The sequence below is a fragment of the Argopecten irradians genome, chromosome 8 (assembly GCF_041381155.1).
Source record: "Argopecten irradians isolate NY chromosome 8, Ai_NY, whole genome shotgun sequence".
Lineage (NCBI taxonomy): Eukaryota > Metazoa > Mollusca > Bivalvia > Pectinida > Pectinidae > Argopecten > Argopecten irradians.
This window is the reverse complement of record NC_091141.1, coordinates 21,204,721-21,219,922: the sequence shown is the minus strand read 5'-3', so window position 1 is coordinate 21,219,922 and position 15,202 is coordinate 21,204,721. Positions and strand designations below refer to the sequence as shown.

Sequence of the window (15,202 nt, the reverse complement as noted above, 5' to 3'; positions counted from 1 at the left end):
TGTTCAAATGGGACATTGAGGACAACTGGAATACAGTTCAAGTTCGCCTTCAATAGAATCAAAGTTCAGACACTTATTTCATCATCGACATCGGTGATCTAATGACAATATATAAAGCAAATGAGGGATAATGAATCCGTATTAGAACCAGTATTTCTACATATCTACCATGGATAGGACAGGATTTGCTTCCTCACCAATATGCCCACATTTATACAGATGTTATATATCTCTAACTCCCCTTCTGATATGTGTTGACAGAAACCAACATCATTCTGTATTTTATTCAACCCTTCTATTATTAATTCATGTTCATCACAGATATCCTCATTTTGGTGTGTTTAAAGTGTATTTACAAAGATATAATGAAATATTTTTTTTTTTGAAGCATACTTTAATGCAAAGCTATCGCCACATAAATGATTGAAATGTAATTTCTAGAAACTCATTAATAATGCCGTATCTAAAGCCTATATTTGACATTTTAAATTGAATATCAGTATGAAAATCTCCATAAATTTCATATTTATACACATCGTTGTCACTAAACATGTTGTAAAAAAACATGAATAATACAGCTTTATAGCGACTAGGAAATCTCAATATGTATAGTGTAGCCTATACACTTAATAACCAACATGTCACAACATCCTTTTTAACGGTGTATATTATATAAACAAGTCTGTACACATAATACTGTTGAAATATTTCAACTTTCTTCTTCTTCAAGCTTGGTACTTGTCAATGTGAATAGTATAGCTGTGGCAATCAATCTCACCACGTACAGTAATTTTGTTAGGGATATAAATTTCACGTTCTTCCTTCAATATCATATTTAGCCTTATATATGTCTATTTTTTGCGTGAACACTATTTAGCCATACAGCAAAGAAATCTCTAAAGCCCTCATCTTTGTAACAATATGTTTATCAACACTAATTTTAAAGGTCTGCATGTCCCTTTTTTATACTTTGATTATAATCTAATGGTCACTAGAATCCGTCTCTCGGCACCATTTTAAATTTGTCACTAGAATCCCCCCTGTATGTCGACTCCATATTGAACCTGGGATCATGGGAGGACACAGGATGCTGGTGGCCTACAGACTGTGCCATTAGATTGTCTGACTGAATCAGCGATGTGATTGCCGGGTAACCTGAAGACGATGTTGGCATCAAATTTGTAGACAATTCTAACGATTCAATGGTGGAAGGGAGAAGGCTCAGAGATGAACTATGTAGACCGGCACCATCATTTGGTGTTGGTGTCGTCGAAGAAGAATCTCTGTGGCTTGTAGACTTTCCAAACATGATGTTGTGGTAATCAATAAAACAGTTCCGTCGCCCCTTACAGAGGGGAACGCCACACACATCACACTGGAATCGACACTGTATCCGCCATCCTAACTTAGACTTTATCTGATTCATGTGACAAAGACCACAGGTTTTCAGCTTACTGCCCACAGTGGGGACAAGGCGGTGAGGGCCGCTATCGGTGACGTACAGCATGTTTATCCGAGGACTTATGAATGACAATTTACTCTCCGAGAGCTCATCACCAGCACCGGGCCAAAAAGACAGAGGCCCTGAAAGGGAAAGAAGATAAATTACCAACTGATTTTGTTTATTTCCCTTTATGTACCTCAGTCAACCAACACCAAATAACCATAACAACAGAAGATATAATCATACAAAATGTTCAAAAGATTTCGTGTTCTAAACAAAAACCACACCATACACTACACAGGAAATGGATCCTGATACCTTGAAACTGTTATATTTAAAGTTAAGTTCAGTCAGTCAGGTTTGGGAAATTTGAAAGGTCATAGGAGCTTTTGGTATCAAAATCCCAGATGAGGTTTGGCATCAGCACCGTTTGCATGAGTTGGTGAAACTTATTATAGCAGTCTCTTTTCCCACTACAAAGTGGCACTTCACAAATTTTACAATGATAGCGTGACTTGATGTGCCAGCCACAGTCCGTTTTGTTGCCCTTTATCTTGCAGTAGACACATGTTCGGGTCTTTCCTTCACTGTTGGGAGCTATCATGTGGTGGTGCAGGTTTTGCATAACATTGCTCATGTTCACACCAAACAGACCAAAGTCAAGTTCAGACTCTTTGGCCTGGGCCATACCAGCTCCCGGTCTCACAATGCCTGCTAAGGACGAGATTTCTGATGGACCACTAAACCTCACACCACTTCCATACGACTCTGGTACACTAATTACTTTAGAACCTCCTCCAAAGAGTGATAACTCGGATTGACTACCATCTATTGAGTAAATTGGATTACTTATATCTTGCCGTAAAGGTGGTCCAAAACCTCTCCTATATAAATGTGAAATGTCATTTTCTCTCTCCTTGTTACCAGGCAACTGACTCATGCTACCTGGATACTGTTGCTCTGAACGGGCACAAGCAATGTCAGGCACCAGTTCTGAAACAAGTAATAACCCCATGTTAGATTGTAGCGACTTTTTTTTTAATCTATTTTTTTACCCTACATAACCAACATCAGTATCATATGTGTATCTTTATCTCTGTTCTCATTATACATGGAGTTGATACATATCTTTGGGATTCCTGGTTTAGTACTTTTACTGGCTAGTCACTCATCATTACAATATTTCACCATGCTCTGTTTATGATACATCCATTTGCTTCGAGTACATTCTGAGGAACTCGACTTGCATTGTAATATGATGCCATGTTTACAAAATCAACAATACTTCAATAAGAATAGTCTTTTTTATTGGTAACTTATTCTGTATTTACATTATGATGTAAGGGAAGAAAACAAATATCATTTACACAACATGTTAATGTTCAACAACTAAAGATTCTTTATCGACAAGCAAAAGCATGAGGATCATGTTGAGCGAATAAATTGATCAGACATAAAACATCAGTAGCAAATTTCAAAATGTTAATATATAAGTGAATGTAATATAACAAAACTTTGAAAATATTAAACTTTTTCTTTCCTAATTGATTAAGTATTACTATTTTATCTTGTCTGTAATATTAACTATGATTGAATGGTAATGTATATGAGAATAACTTCCTTCGATGTAACCATGTTCTGATTATTGGCACTGTTGCCATGGTCAGTGCTTTATAAGAATCTACATTACAAATGAAGGAAGATCAGTAATATATCTGCTATGCACTGGTGATTTATTCTCCTATATAAAATAGGAGTTATATGGAATTATCAGGCAAACTGAATTGTAAAATGCAGTGAAAACATAAGTAAACAAATCCAGTTTATAATTTTTTTTTTTTTTTTTTTTTTGCTAGAAAATGAAACCCATGAACATATGATTGGCTAACTCAGGCCCCATATATTGTGCGCTGGTTGACCTAAAGATGTATTCTGTCTACAGAGGTATTTGAAATGACATTGAAGTATTAGCAAGTTTTGCTTTCATGAACTTGTTCAGTTTTTTTGGATCAACTTCTGGATGAGCCTGCACAAGTTCGTGGAATTTAATGAAGCAATCACTTTGTCCATAGCGACAGAGAGGGACGTCACACTGTGTACAGTGGTAGTACGATTTGACCGTGTACCCCGACGGATACTTATTGCCTACAAGGTCGCAGTAGTGACACGCCTTCTTGTGCCCCTGGATATGGGCAAGCCCGTGGCCTGCTAAACCTGTCATGTTGTCTTGTTCCCCTACCCCCGGGTTTAGGGGTTGGGGAGGGAGAGAAAAGCCGGTAGTATCATAGGGAAACCAACTAAAACCAGCTGGAAGGTCTGCAGTTGGTGCTGTGATGCCTGAAAGCATAAAGAAGGCACCATTAGCTTTACTGCCTTTTTCACGAGAATTCCTTAACGTAAAAGCCACTCAAACCCTAGAACATATCAACATAATACACGTTAATGAAGTCGGGACATGTTTAGTGTTAATTCATTTTCAGTAAATCACAAATCAATGGCATTAAAAACTGAATTCATAACAGAATCATTATTTCCGAAGTTGAAGTATCTAATTAAGTTTCTTCCTTTATTTTCCAGACAAACGTATAGCATGTCACAATTTCATGCCGTGTCCTTCTGATTTTAAGTTTTTCCGTAACATAGTCTGCAGCATCTCTGGATTGATCTGTGGGTTGGCTTTAACAATTTCATGGAATTTGACATAGCAGTCGTTCTGTGCTGATCTACATAGAGGCGTCATACATCTTTGACAGCGATAGTAAGTACTGGTTGACTTGCCGCAGGCGTACCGACGCCCCACATAGTAACAGTAGGCACAACCTCGTTTATAACCCTTCATGTGAATTAGTTGGTGTTCCAACAGGAACTCGTACTCAAACTTTGAAGAAGCTTGTTCAGTTATAGCATTGGTGTAAGGGTTATACTCGGATGAGGATGGGTAGCCCCAGCCCAACTGAGGACCGCTAGGAAGCTTTGGTTGGTCACCCAGACACTTGGAGTGATGTCCTAACAGTCCCCATCCTGAAACGACAAATAAACGCCGTTAACGATGGCTTGTAACCGGCATTTCTATAAACCTGTAGATCTGTGAAAAACACCAATTTCCAACTATACTACTTTTGAAACAATCCTTTTTATGTCTTGACCTAAACACCACACAGAAACCCTGCAAAAACATAGACCTACCAATATGGAAACATCTATTTTCAGTTACAAATCTACCTTTGGAGTTATCTTTTCTACCTACAACTGCATAAGAATCACATTTGCTGTATTTAAACTGTTTGGTAAATGTTGTTATTGATATCGTCACATGAATTCTGATGAATGAAAATGTTCCTTTCTCTCTTGATATAAATCTTATTTGGAGTTGGAAGCTAGAGTTGGTAGTAGCAGCAGCAGTAATATAAGAAAATATACAAAAAGCTGAAACACTTTGAATGAAGTAAAATCAATCCTTTGGAGGGAATCTGGAGTGCATAACGTCGGCTTTCATTTTGATTTTGAGCCTTTGAATCAGAAACCTGGGTTTAACAGTCGGGTTTTGGTAGACGAGTTCGTGGAACTTTGTAAAGCAGTCTATGTTGCCACTTTTACACAGGTGGACATTGCAGAGTTCACACTTGTAAAAGGAGCGGGTGGTTTTACCACAACGGTACTTGTTGCCTACAATATCACAGTAGCCACACACTCTCTTGTTGGCCTGGCAGTGGACAAGAGCATGTCCAGGGAGAGCGGGGAATACAGGGCAGTATTTAGGGTCTAGGTGCTTGGTGACCTGGTGCACACATTTCATCCCCTGTTGGCCAGTAACAAGAGAAGCGTCATCGGACTTGATGAACTCTTGCTGGTCGTAACTATACCAATCAAAGCTCTCCTGTACCATTGTGTCAGCGGGAAACACTGAAAGGAGAAACAAGCAGGCCTTGTTAGGAACGGTACACAACTTTCTAAAGTTACTATAGCAACCAGTTTTACTATAGTAACCAGTTACTAGGCATCCAGTTACTAGGCAACCAGTTTTACTATAGCAACCAGTTTTACCATAGTAACTAGTTACTACTAGTTACTAGACAACCATCCAGTTTTACCATAGCAAGCAGTAAATACTATAGCAAACACTAACTAGGCAACCAGTTTTACTAGAGCAACCAAAGACTAGCCAACCTGCTTAACGATAGAAACAAATAACTAGGCAACTCAGAGGTTTATCAGTTACAACTACAGCCTTTGATGTTTTATTTATAAACCTCCTAATTAAACATGATCTACCAACAAAGTCATATTTCAGTATCTATAATGCTCTGTTATAACTATTTTCATTTGAATTTTCTGGGTTTTTTTCCCCACTTCAGACACACTGAGCAAAAGCAAAATCTAAGAAAAGCTTCTGTTCACAGCTTTCAGTGCTTGAACAAGGGTTGTTGGATTTGATCCAGGATTTTCTCGTAAAAGTTCATGAAAGCGCCAGAAACATTTTTTCTCTTCACTTTTACACAAATGCACATTACATTGTTCACATCTGAAAAACGATTTAAACGTCTGTCCACAACGATATTTGTTCTGTACAAGATCACAGTAACCACAAACACGTTTGTTGCCTTGGCAATGTACAAGGTGATGGCCATCGGTCGTACTAAGGTACACAGTCCTACGAAATCGTGGTGGCTGCATTGAGGGAAACAATGAATTGGTGAAGGGTTCAAACTGACCCCAGTTGGAGCTTAGCATGTGGGTTTCTGAAAGGATAAACAAAGCCACTGTTAGGAACTCCTGCTGTTGACTATAGCGGTGTTAGTTCTTGATTAAGACATGGTTAACTTGACATGAAGTATTTTATAGGTCCAACTATTTATATTGAAACCTAATGTTAGTTCCAACAATATGAAACTCTTTATACTGACTGACAGTTATCACCTTTTTATACTGACAGACAGTTATCATCTTTTTATACTGACAGACATTTATCACCTTTTTATACTGACCAACAGTTTTCAACTCTTTATACTGACCAACAGTTATCATCTTTTTTTATACTGACAGACAGTTATCACCTTTTTATACTGAACGACAGTTATCAACTTTTTGTACTGACCGACAGTTATCACCATTTTATACTGATCGACAGTTACCACCATTCTAAACTGAATGAGTTATCACCATTTTATACTGACCGACAGTAATCTTTGCACTGACTGACGGTTATCACCTTTTTCTACTGACCAACAGTTATCACCTTTTTGTACTGACAGACAGCTAAGCATTTTTATTAACTCTGTGGCATGTTTAATAATCCTTTTCAATATACTTCCATTTCCTTCATGGAAAGGGAATGGTTTACTCCATGTTACCATAGAAACAAACAACATCATCTTCATTTTTTTATGTTTAATATGAATAGAAACAAAATTCAAACATCACGCCTGTATTCAAATGACTAGACTTCAAGTCAAACATACTTAAAGATGCTCCACCGCCGACAGACCATAAATGATACTCATCATTTGAACAACAATTGGTGTTTAATCGTGTATATATATGTCTAATTAACACAAAAATAATATAAAATAATTTATTTTGCTTTTGGTGCATGCGCAGTCAGAACTTCATTCTATATAGAACATAGTGCCACAGAATTTTTTCGGGATGCAATTTATTATTTTTGATATTTTTATCTTAAAGTAAAATTAGAAGCTCAAACTTTCCAATGGTGGTAATGGTGTTAAGTAAGTAACTTTTGTAACTGAAGAAAAGTACCAAATCGTCTGATCCTGTTTTTGATAGTGAAAAAATACTATTTGTCAGCGGTGGAGCATCTTTACAGATTAGATCATTATTAAAACACAACTAAACAGTTAACAGTAAGTTGTATACACAATTGTAAGCTTAAATCTAAAAAAAAAAAAAAAGATGTTTTTTGAAGTTACAAGTTAAAACTTAAAATGCTAAAGTCGTATTGTATGATTACCCATTTTTATTTTTTTTTATTCAGCCTTAATCCAAAGTTCTAGACAAAACTGATCACCCTAGTTTAACGTTCCTGACTGGTTGTTAATACAGACATGATCACTTAGACTTTTCTCTGTCCTAAAGTTTTTGCCACAAAGCCCACAGCACAGTGATGTCTGTACATGTGTTCTCCTGTGGCGCTCGAGTCGACTCTGGCTGCCCAACAACTTCCCACAAATATCACACTGAGGACATCCTTTTCCTGACCCATGAGCCGTTTTTGAGTGAAGATAAAGTCCTGATCGCGACGTGAACAACTTGCCACACACCTTACACGAGACCTCCTTCACCTGAATACCATGAACCTTAGCTTTGTGCTGGAGCAGAAGTTTCTTTGTCAGGAACGACTGACCACAGTAGATACAAGACACCGACCCCCACATCTGGAAGTTAATTCCTTGGTCGGTGTACCGTGACGGTGGACCAGTATCACCACTAACCACATGGCCGTCCGACGACAACGCCATATCATATCCTGGTCCAACAGTAGGAGACTGACCAACAACATCGTAATGGAGCTCTCCTATGTAAAGATAAGAAAATATCCTCTTTAACCCCGACGTACGAATCATTGTCATGCTACAGTCAACACATTCCTATCCGCCAGATATAAATACCAGACTAGCATGCTACAGTGAGGCAGGCAAGAAACATAAGCTATAATTGTATCTTCACAAATAAGAATTTGAATATTTCTATTACGACCATAGTAAGAGTTCCTCGAATACCCTTCAAAAGGGTTACCATCAATTCTAGGTTAAAAAGATGACATCACAAAATTGTGAAAGAAACATCACAAGCAAAAGCCAAATCCTCAAGTTCAGCAGTCAAAATTACACCTGTCATTTCTATACGTCAACAGAAATTGATCCCCTTGATGTTGCCAAGTTACGCCATGTAAATCTTAATTTCACCATGTTTTTAAAGTAACAAGCCCTATCGACAGTTGTGTTTTTTCAAACTACTTTCATAGCGATATCGTTTTCCACAAATCAAACAAGCGAATGCTTCTACCGAAGTGTGCTTCCTCTCATGCACAATAAGTCGACTTTTGCTGCCGAAATATTTCCCACAAGTCTTACAACGAGGACAGGTTTTAACGGAATTGTGCCAAATATTTTGGTGAATCCTAAATCCAGACTTGGACTTGAAGCCCTTTCCACAGTCCATACAGAATTCTACAATCGTCTGGTTGTGCAAGGATATTTGGTGAATCTTATATTCTTCCCTGGTCCGAAGCACAGACGGACACAATCGGCACCTAAACAGCTTGCACAGGTGTTTGACATGGTGGGAAAGTTCTGGCTTGGAGCGGAACATGGACCCACACATAGCACACTGGATGACCATGATTTGGCCATGGCGTTCCCTACTCCAGGCACCAACAACTTCCATTTTATAGGAATGGTCGCCTATTTAAAACAAAACAAACGCAATCTATTTAATTCATTGAAAACTTGCGTAATTTCTTGCTTAATCCTATCCAAACATATCTAAAACATTTAATGTAACCAAGTACAATGCAAACCTTTGACCCAACGTAAAGACCACTGACCTAGCTAATGTAAAGACCTTAGACCTAACGTGTAGATTGTTGACGACAGCTCTACCCTTTGCAAGAGGGACCATAATGTCATAATAGCTCTTCATCTATGATATTAAAAGTTATTTTGAACATTCAACATCATTACAAACATCCACCTAAGAAACCAAACATAATTATTATCAATAGACACTACCTTGCCCTTACTTGTCTAAAATCGACACCAGAATTCCATCATTTTATTGTTATTATCAGTTTTACAACTACTTTGAACCAGCGCGAAAACTACCGAATCAAACCCCTAGTCAGCAGTAGTCCAAGATGTCAGAAAACTTAAATTCATTTTCAAAGGAGATCATATTACACATGTGTGGTTTTTCAAGTTTCTTTCATAGCGGAAATGTTTGCCACAAATATTACAGGATATGGTCTCCCCCGAGTGGATACGTTCATGAACAGACAGCCTACTACGACTGCCGAACACTTTGCCACATGTTGAACACTTCGGACACGAGCCGCCAGAGCTGTGGTGTATCTTGCGGTGGATGTAGTAGCCAGACTTTGATTTAAACCCTTTACCACAGTCTGTACAGTAGGACACGATCACCTGACCATGGCACTGAGCCATGTGCCACTTCAACATGTTCCTATCCTCAAAGTTACTGGGACAGAGTTTACAGCGGAACTGATTACAGTAGTACTGAACATGACTAGACAGAAGGTCCTGTGACGAGAACATGGAACCACACATCTCGCACGTGAAATGATGTCGCAAATCTGACATGAATTGGGCTGGGGGGACACTTTCCTTCATGGAGCCACCTTGTATGCTGCTTACAAGATCATCCCCTATTCAAAACACAAAAACGCCGATATCAGACTCAACCTTGGTGTGAATTCATGTTGGCATGCATAGCTAAACTTAATGCTTCCGGGAAGGACATCTTCTGAGTTCTTTAGAATATTTTAGTCTTTATACAATGTAAAGGCTAATTTACTACAATAATCCTAGTACAAAGTTTACAACATATACCAAACCAAACTGGTACTAGTACTTTCTTCAATAACACAAAACCTCTTGATGGACTTCAAATAAAAAACCAACATTGTCAATCAACACCAAACTGGTACTAGTACTTTCTTCAATAACACAAAACCTCTTGATGGACTTCAAATAAAAAACCAACATTGTCAATCAACACTATCTTTATTTTTGAACACATTTACAACTTTAACTTTGATTTCTTCTTGGTGGTAGTGAACAACATAGTAACAATGTAAACAATTAAGAATCAGGCAGGTACTCTGTGTCTGATGGATGTAATCGGGTGGGTCCTGACAATATACAAGTCCTAACCGATGTCTAATGACCTATTGGATGTGTTACTGATACACACATGGGTGTGTAAGGTACTGTTCTCGGTTTGTAAACACAATGGTACACCTGTTACAGGTAAAAGTTTTGTTCTGGTGTGTCTTCTGATGTACCAACAAACGACTAGGACTACCAAAGTACTTGCCACACACTTGACACTGTGGACAGGTTTTCACTAGATTGTGATGGATGTTTTTGTGGATGTAATAGCCAGACTTAGACTTGAAGGATTTGCCACATTCGTTACAGAAGGCAGCTATCACCTGGCCATGGGCTGTCTCCATGTGTTCAGAAAGATGGGTTCTATTGTTAAACACCAACATACAATGCTTACAGCGAAATTCTGAGCATTCGTTCTGAACATGATGAGCGAGAAGCTCTTTGGAGGAAGAAATGACACCACACATTTCACACTGGTAACCTTGACTCGGGGTGATGTCTTTCGGGGCGACTTGCTTACTCGGATCACTGGACCACATGAAGACACCTATTCAAAGAGAAGAATCTCTTGTCAGTTCTCTAGGCCAAGACAGCACGCAGAAGCTGTGAACTGTGTAATTTAGGGGAAGAACATTTGGGATATTTCATCCAAATAACTTGTCAAAACTAGAAAACTTCTCAAAACAAAACTCGGCAGTCAACTCAACCCAACCGGTTTGAATGTTCCAAAACAACAATAAACTCTGCAACATTCAACAACAAAACTGCAAACAATTCAAAACAATAAAGAACTTGAAATCAAACAACATCAATAATTTTGGCCAACAAAACAACTAATAAAGGTTAATTGATGATTTCAATCAAAGCTTGGCAATTTGCTCATGTCATTTCTGAATATTCCTTTTAAATAAAGTAGATTTTTCCTCAGTTTCGTAGACATATATTTGTTTTTTTGTTTTCCGTTTTATGAAATGCAATTTTTTAATGGAGATGCTGATTCAAGTCAAACAAAGACAGTGAAACACAAAGAAATGAAGACATTTATTTAACATCATTGTCAAAACACATGTTAAGATGAACACAGGACTAAATAACAGAAGGAAAATCAATTATATGTGTATGATTTGTTTTTAAAACTTTTGATTTTCTCATCCATTTTCCTGACCTTATACTATGTTCCTATGTTTTTTTGTTCCACGTAGTCCCGAAAATTATTAAGATTGATTTGATGTACTTAACAGGATTGATTTAATGTAATAAACAGTACCAAGTTCTATGTTCTATTTGTTATGTTCCCCTTGGTTTTGAAAATCGTAGTTAAGATTGTAAGCATGTGATGTATCGTGTTTTTTTTTAGTGTTCTTATTTGTACAGGTTCCACTTGTCCTGTAGATCGTAGCTTAAATTATAAGGATTTTGATGTACCGTGTTCAATTTTCTATTTGTACTGGTCCCCCTGGTCCTGTAGATCATAGTTTGGATTGTAAGGATTTGATGTCTGCATATTGTAGGCCAGACTATAGGATCTCTCTGTATACGGCATGTTATACTGGTTATCCTGTATCTCCATGACTGACTGCCCAACCTCCGGACCTGACTGACCATCATTCTGTATTCTGCCAGTCGGAGCTTGCTGTCGACTCTCTGCCTGCTGTTGTATGTACCTCTGAGCAGACTTTGCCTTGCTACAGACAGATGATACCTTACTGGCCAGAGCCATGCGGACCTCGCCACGTCTGTGTCGACTATTACACACACAGAATGATGTGATGGCAGCTATGATATCGGGATTCAGCTGTTCCTTTGTCGTGGATACACCCGACAAAGACTTCCCCAGCAGTTCCTTGGATGTCCAGAACACTCCCAACAAGTAGCGTGCCATCTTCTCTCCGTTGCGCTGGTCACGTCCTTGTTCAACTCCTTTTTTCAGTGCTACCTGGAGATGATGAGGATACACAAACACTCGCGTTCCCGGTGATACCTCAACCATCTGAAATATCAATAAATCATTTCCATTGTAATCATATTTATATTTATCATAAAACTTGGAATGTTACATCAACTTGTCTTGTTTATCGAAAGCCATAAGTGTAAAAAGCCGTAAGTGTAAAGCAATTAATATTTTTGCCATTCTCTAGTAGATCCATTAAGTAGAGAATTTTATACTTACATCAAATTTGGATGCATATTCCATGGTATAGATGCCAGGAGCAGGGCTTGCCATTGCTGAATAGTTAGAGGAGGCTACAGTGGGGCCTGAAATTGACAAAAAATTGATAAAGTTGGGGAAACAATAAAAATTTTCTGGGCTATAACACTGTCTTTAATTTTCAAAGACAAAATGGAGTTGTTTTTGACAAAGATCAACAAACATCAGATTTCTTTTTTGTTTTTTTTTTTGTATTTCTTTTATCTTTTTGTCACCTTGATATTTTCTCTCTAGTCTTACCTTTGAATAAATCTACGTTGGCTGCTTGCAGTCTTATATATTCCTCCAAAACTGAACTCTCTGAAATTAAAAATTTGACAGATGTAGTTTCATTTACAAGAGTTAATCTATTAATGAAGAATTTGTAAAAGTGAAAAATTTATAATAAGAAGCAAACTTTGAATAAAAATGTTAAAGACATCTTTTCACACCAGCAGAATAGGATTTTCATGACAATTAATACTTTATTGAAGTGATCCCTATGCCTAGCGGCCATTCAAACTTTTAAAATATTAATGTGATAAATTACTTACCATTTACTTCCAATATTCTTCCTCCGCTGTTCTTCTTACCAGCCAAAATATTGTAGGATAATCTCTATACCAGTGAAAGAACTGTTGTAATTATTGTTTCCCTGACCTTGATAGACAGAGGGGTCACTTCAATAAAGGGGGAAACCATCCTCATCGTGAAAGATGGAATCTTTGTGGTGTTACGAACAACAGTTATTCGAGCATTTCTCCTTAGTGACCTTGAACCTCTGTGAAGTGAAATTATACTCCCATGACCTTGAACCTCTGAAGCAATACAATGATGACCTTGAACTTATGAAGCAATAAAACACCTTTGACCTTGAACCTCTGAAGCAATACAACACTGATGACCTTGAACATCTCGACCAATACAATGATGACCTAGAACTTCTAAAGCAATAAAACACATTTGATCTTTAACCTCTGAAGCAATACAATGATGACCTTGAACTTCTGAAGCAATTAAACACCTTTGACCTTGAACCTCTGAACAAGCACTATCAGCCAGTGACCTTTAAATTGGTGAAGTCTTGACAGTGAAATTCCAACAACTATGTATATATACATATGAACCAACCCTGGTAATAACAAGGACAATATGACTAGTCTGTACCATGAAACATTGCATCACTGTATTCAATTCTGTTCTCTAGAAGGTAGCCAAGTTTGCAAAAATATCAAACTTTTTTTTTTAACTTTTGAGCATGATAAAGGGATAGAATACTATCGCACTAACTAGTTGTTTCGAACTTCCTAACTTCTCCATTAATGTAACAAATAGTTGATCGTAGCGTAAAATCATTTTTTATTCATATCTATACAAATAATCAAATATGTCCAACAAACATGTTAACTTTCAATTTTTTATTGCACTTATAATAGGAATGATGAGATATTCCAGAATCAACACTTCTGATATTGTCATCAGTCAGTTTTTCCACGTGATCAACCAAGTTTACTGGTTGTCAAACCCAGTGTCTCGATACACGATGGCATGTTTAGCCTTGAAAGTAGCGGCTGAGATCTTTGAGGCCATAGCAGTCTTTACTGGTCCACGTTTATGGCGTCCGTGCAAGAGACAGAAAGCTGAAAGTAAACACGAGGTAGTTTTAGAGTCCGATACTGGTAAATGGTCTTATCGCCAACGTGTAATTGCCAACTGTGTACTTGTGTTTTACATCCGTGTCTCTTATATTTAATGTTAATGAATCTTTGATCAACTAATTAACAACAGTCTGAAAACAGCTGGAGCTTATTTATATTAAACTCTTTTTACATTTTAAAATGTTTAACGTCTCAAACAGTGACGATGTTTACCTATAACTGATGCTATAAAAGGTCAGTGAACAGTATTCTATAAGTAGTCTATACAGATTCTTCAATCTAACGGTTAATACAGAATCCTCCTGAGAGACAGCTTACCTATGATAGACTCGGTGATGACAGGGTTAAGTAAACGTTTGGGAGAGGTGCCCCTTGACATGGTAGTACCGACGAGCTGACGTGTGGTATAGAAGACACCGAGGAGATAACGTGCCATCTTCTCCCCACTTCTCTCTAACGACTGGTCGGTCTCTAAGCCCGTCTTTAGAGCGTCTACCATCTGATCGTGGTACAGGTAAACACCCGAGCCAGGAACTAGCTCCACCATCTGTACAAAAACATCTCGTCATTATATCAAGAAAACATTAGGCCAGTGAGATCATTTCATCTTTACAAATAAAATGTTTAGGATAACAATTGACATTTATCAATGAAGTCTATATAAGCCTTTACTCATACTTGCACATATTAAATAACTTATCTCACATAAATTTGAACATCTTCAGAATAATTGAACAAATTCTATTAAAATCCCTTTCCGTTATAAATTTATTTCTTTACCTATGTATAACATTCTAAATCATACTTCTAAACAGTGTTACATTAGCGTACCTGAAAGGCTTCAGCTACCTTGATGTCCACAAGTCCTGGCCTGGGCCGATTAGGTAATGCATTTCTACTATCTGAAATATACAACAAAATATCACACTAAAATCAGGTATTTAAATAACATAAATATGTAACCTTAATATTTCATATTCATAACTTACATGGTAATCAATGTATTGGTAATTAATGTATTTCTATAGTCAAAATCCATACTTGC

General features: G+C 37.5%; 1 protein-coding gene across 38 annotated transcripts in view; it reads right to left on the bottom strand.

Annotated features, from left to right (window-relative positions):
* Positions 1-15,202, bottom strand: part of LOC138329652 (myoneurin-like) — an 81,215-nt gene that overhangs the window by 53,274 nt on the left and 12,739 nt on the right. Inside the window, exons 5-7 of one of the 38 annotated variants that reach the window (XM_069276853.1) lie at positions 12,761-12,820; positions 12,482-12,567; positions 11,340-12,301 (exon numbers count right to left, since the gene is read on the bottom strand). The exons of 26 other annotated variants lie outside the window; for them this stretch is intronic. In XM_069276853.1, coding sequence (XP_069132954.1) covers positions 11,750-12,301; positions 12,482-12,567; positions 12,761-12,820 — 698 coding nt within the window. In that variant the 3' untranslated portion in view covers positions 11,340-11,749. 11 more of the 38 variants (XM_069276859.1, XM_069276857.1, XM_069276855.1 and 8 more) reach the window with 11 other exon arrangements.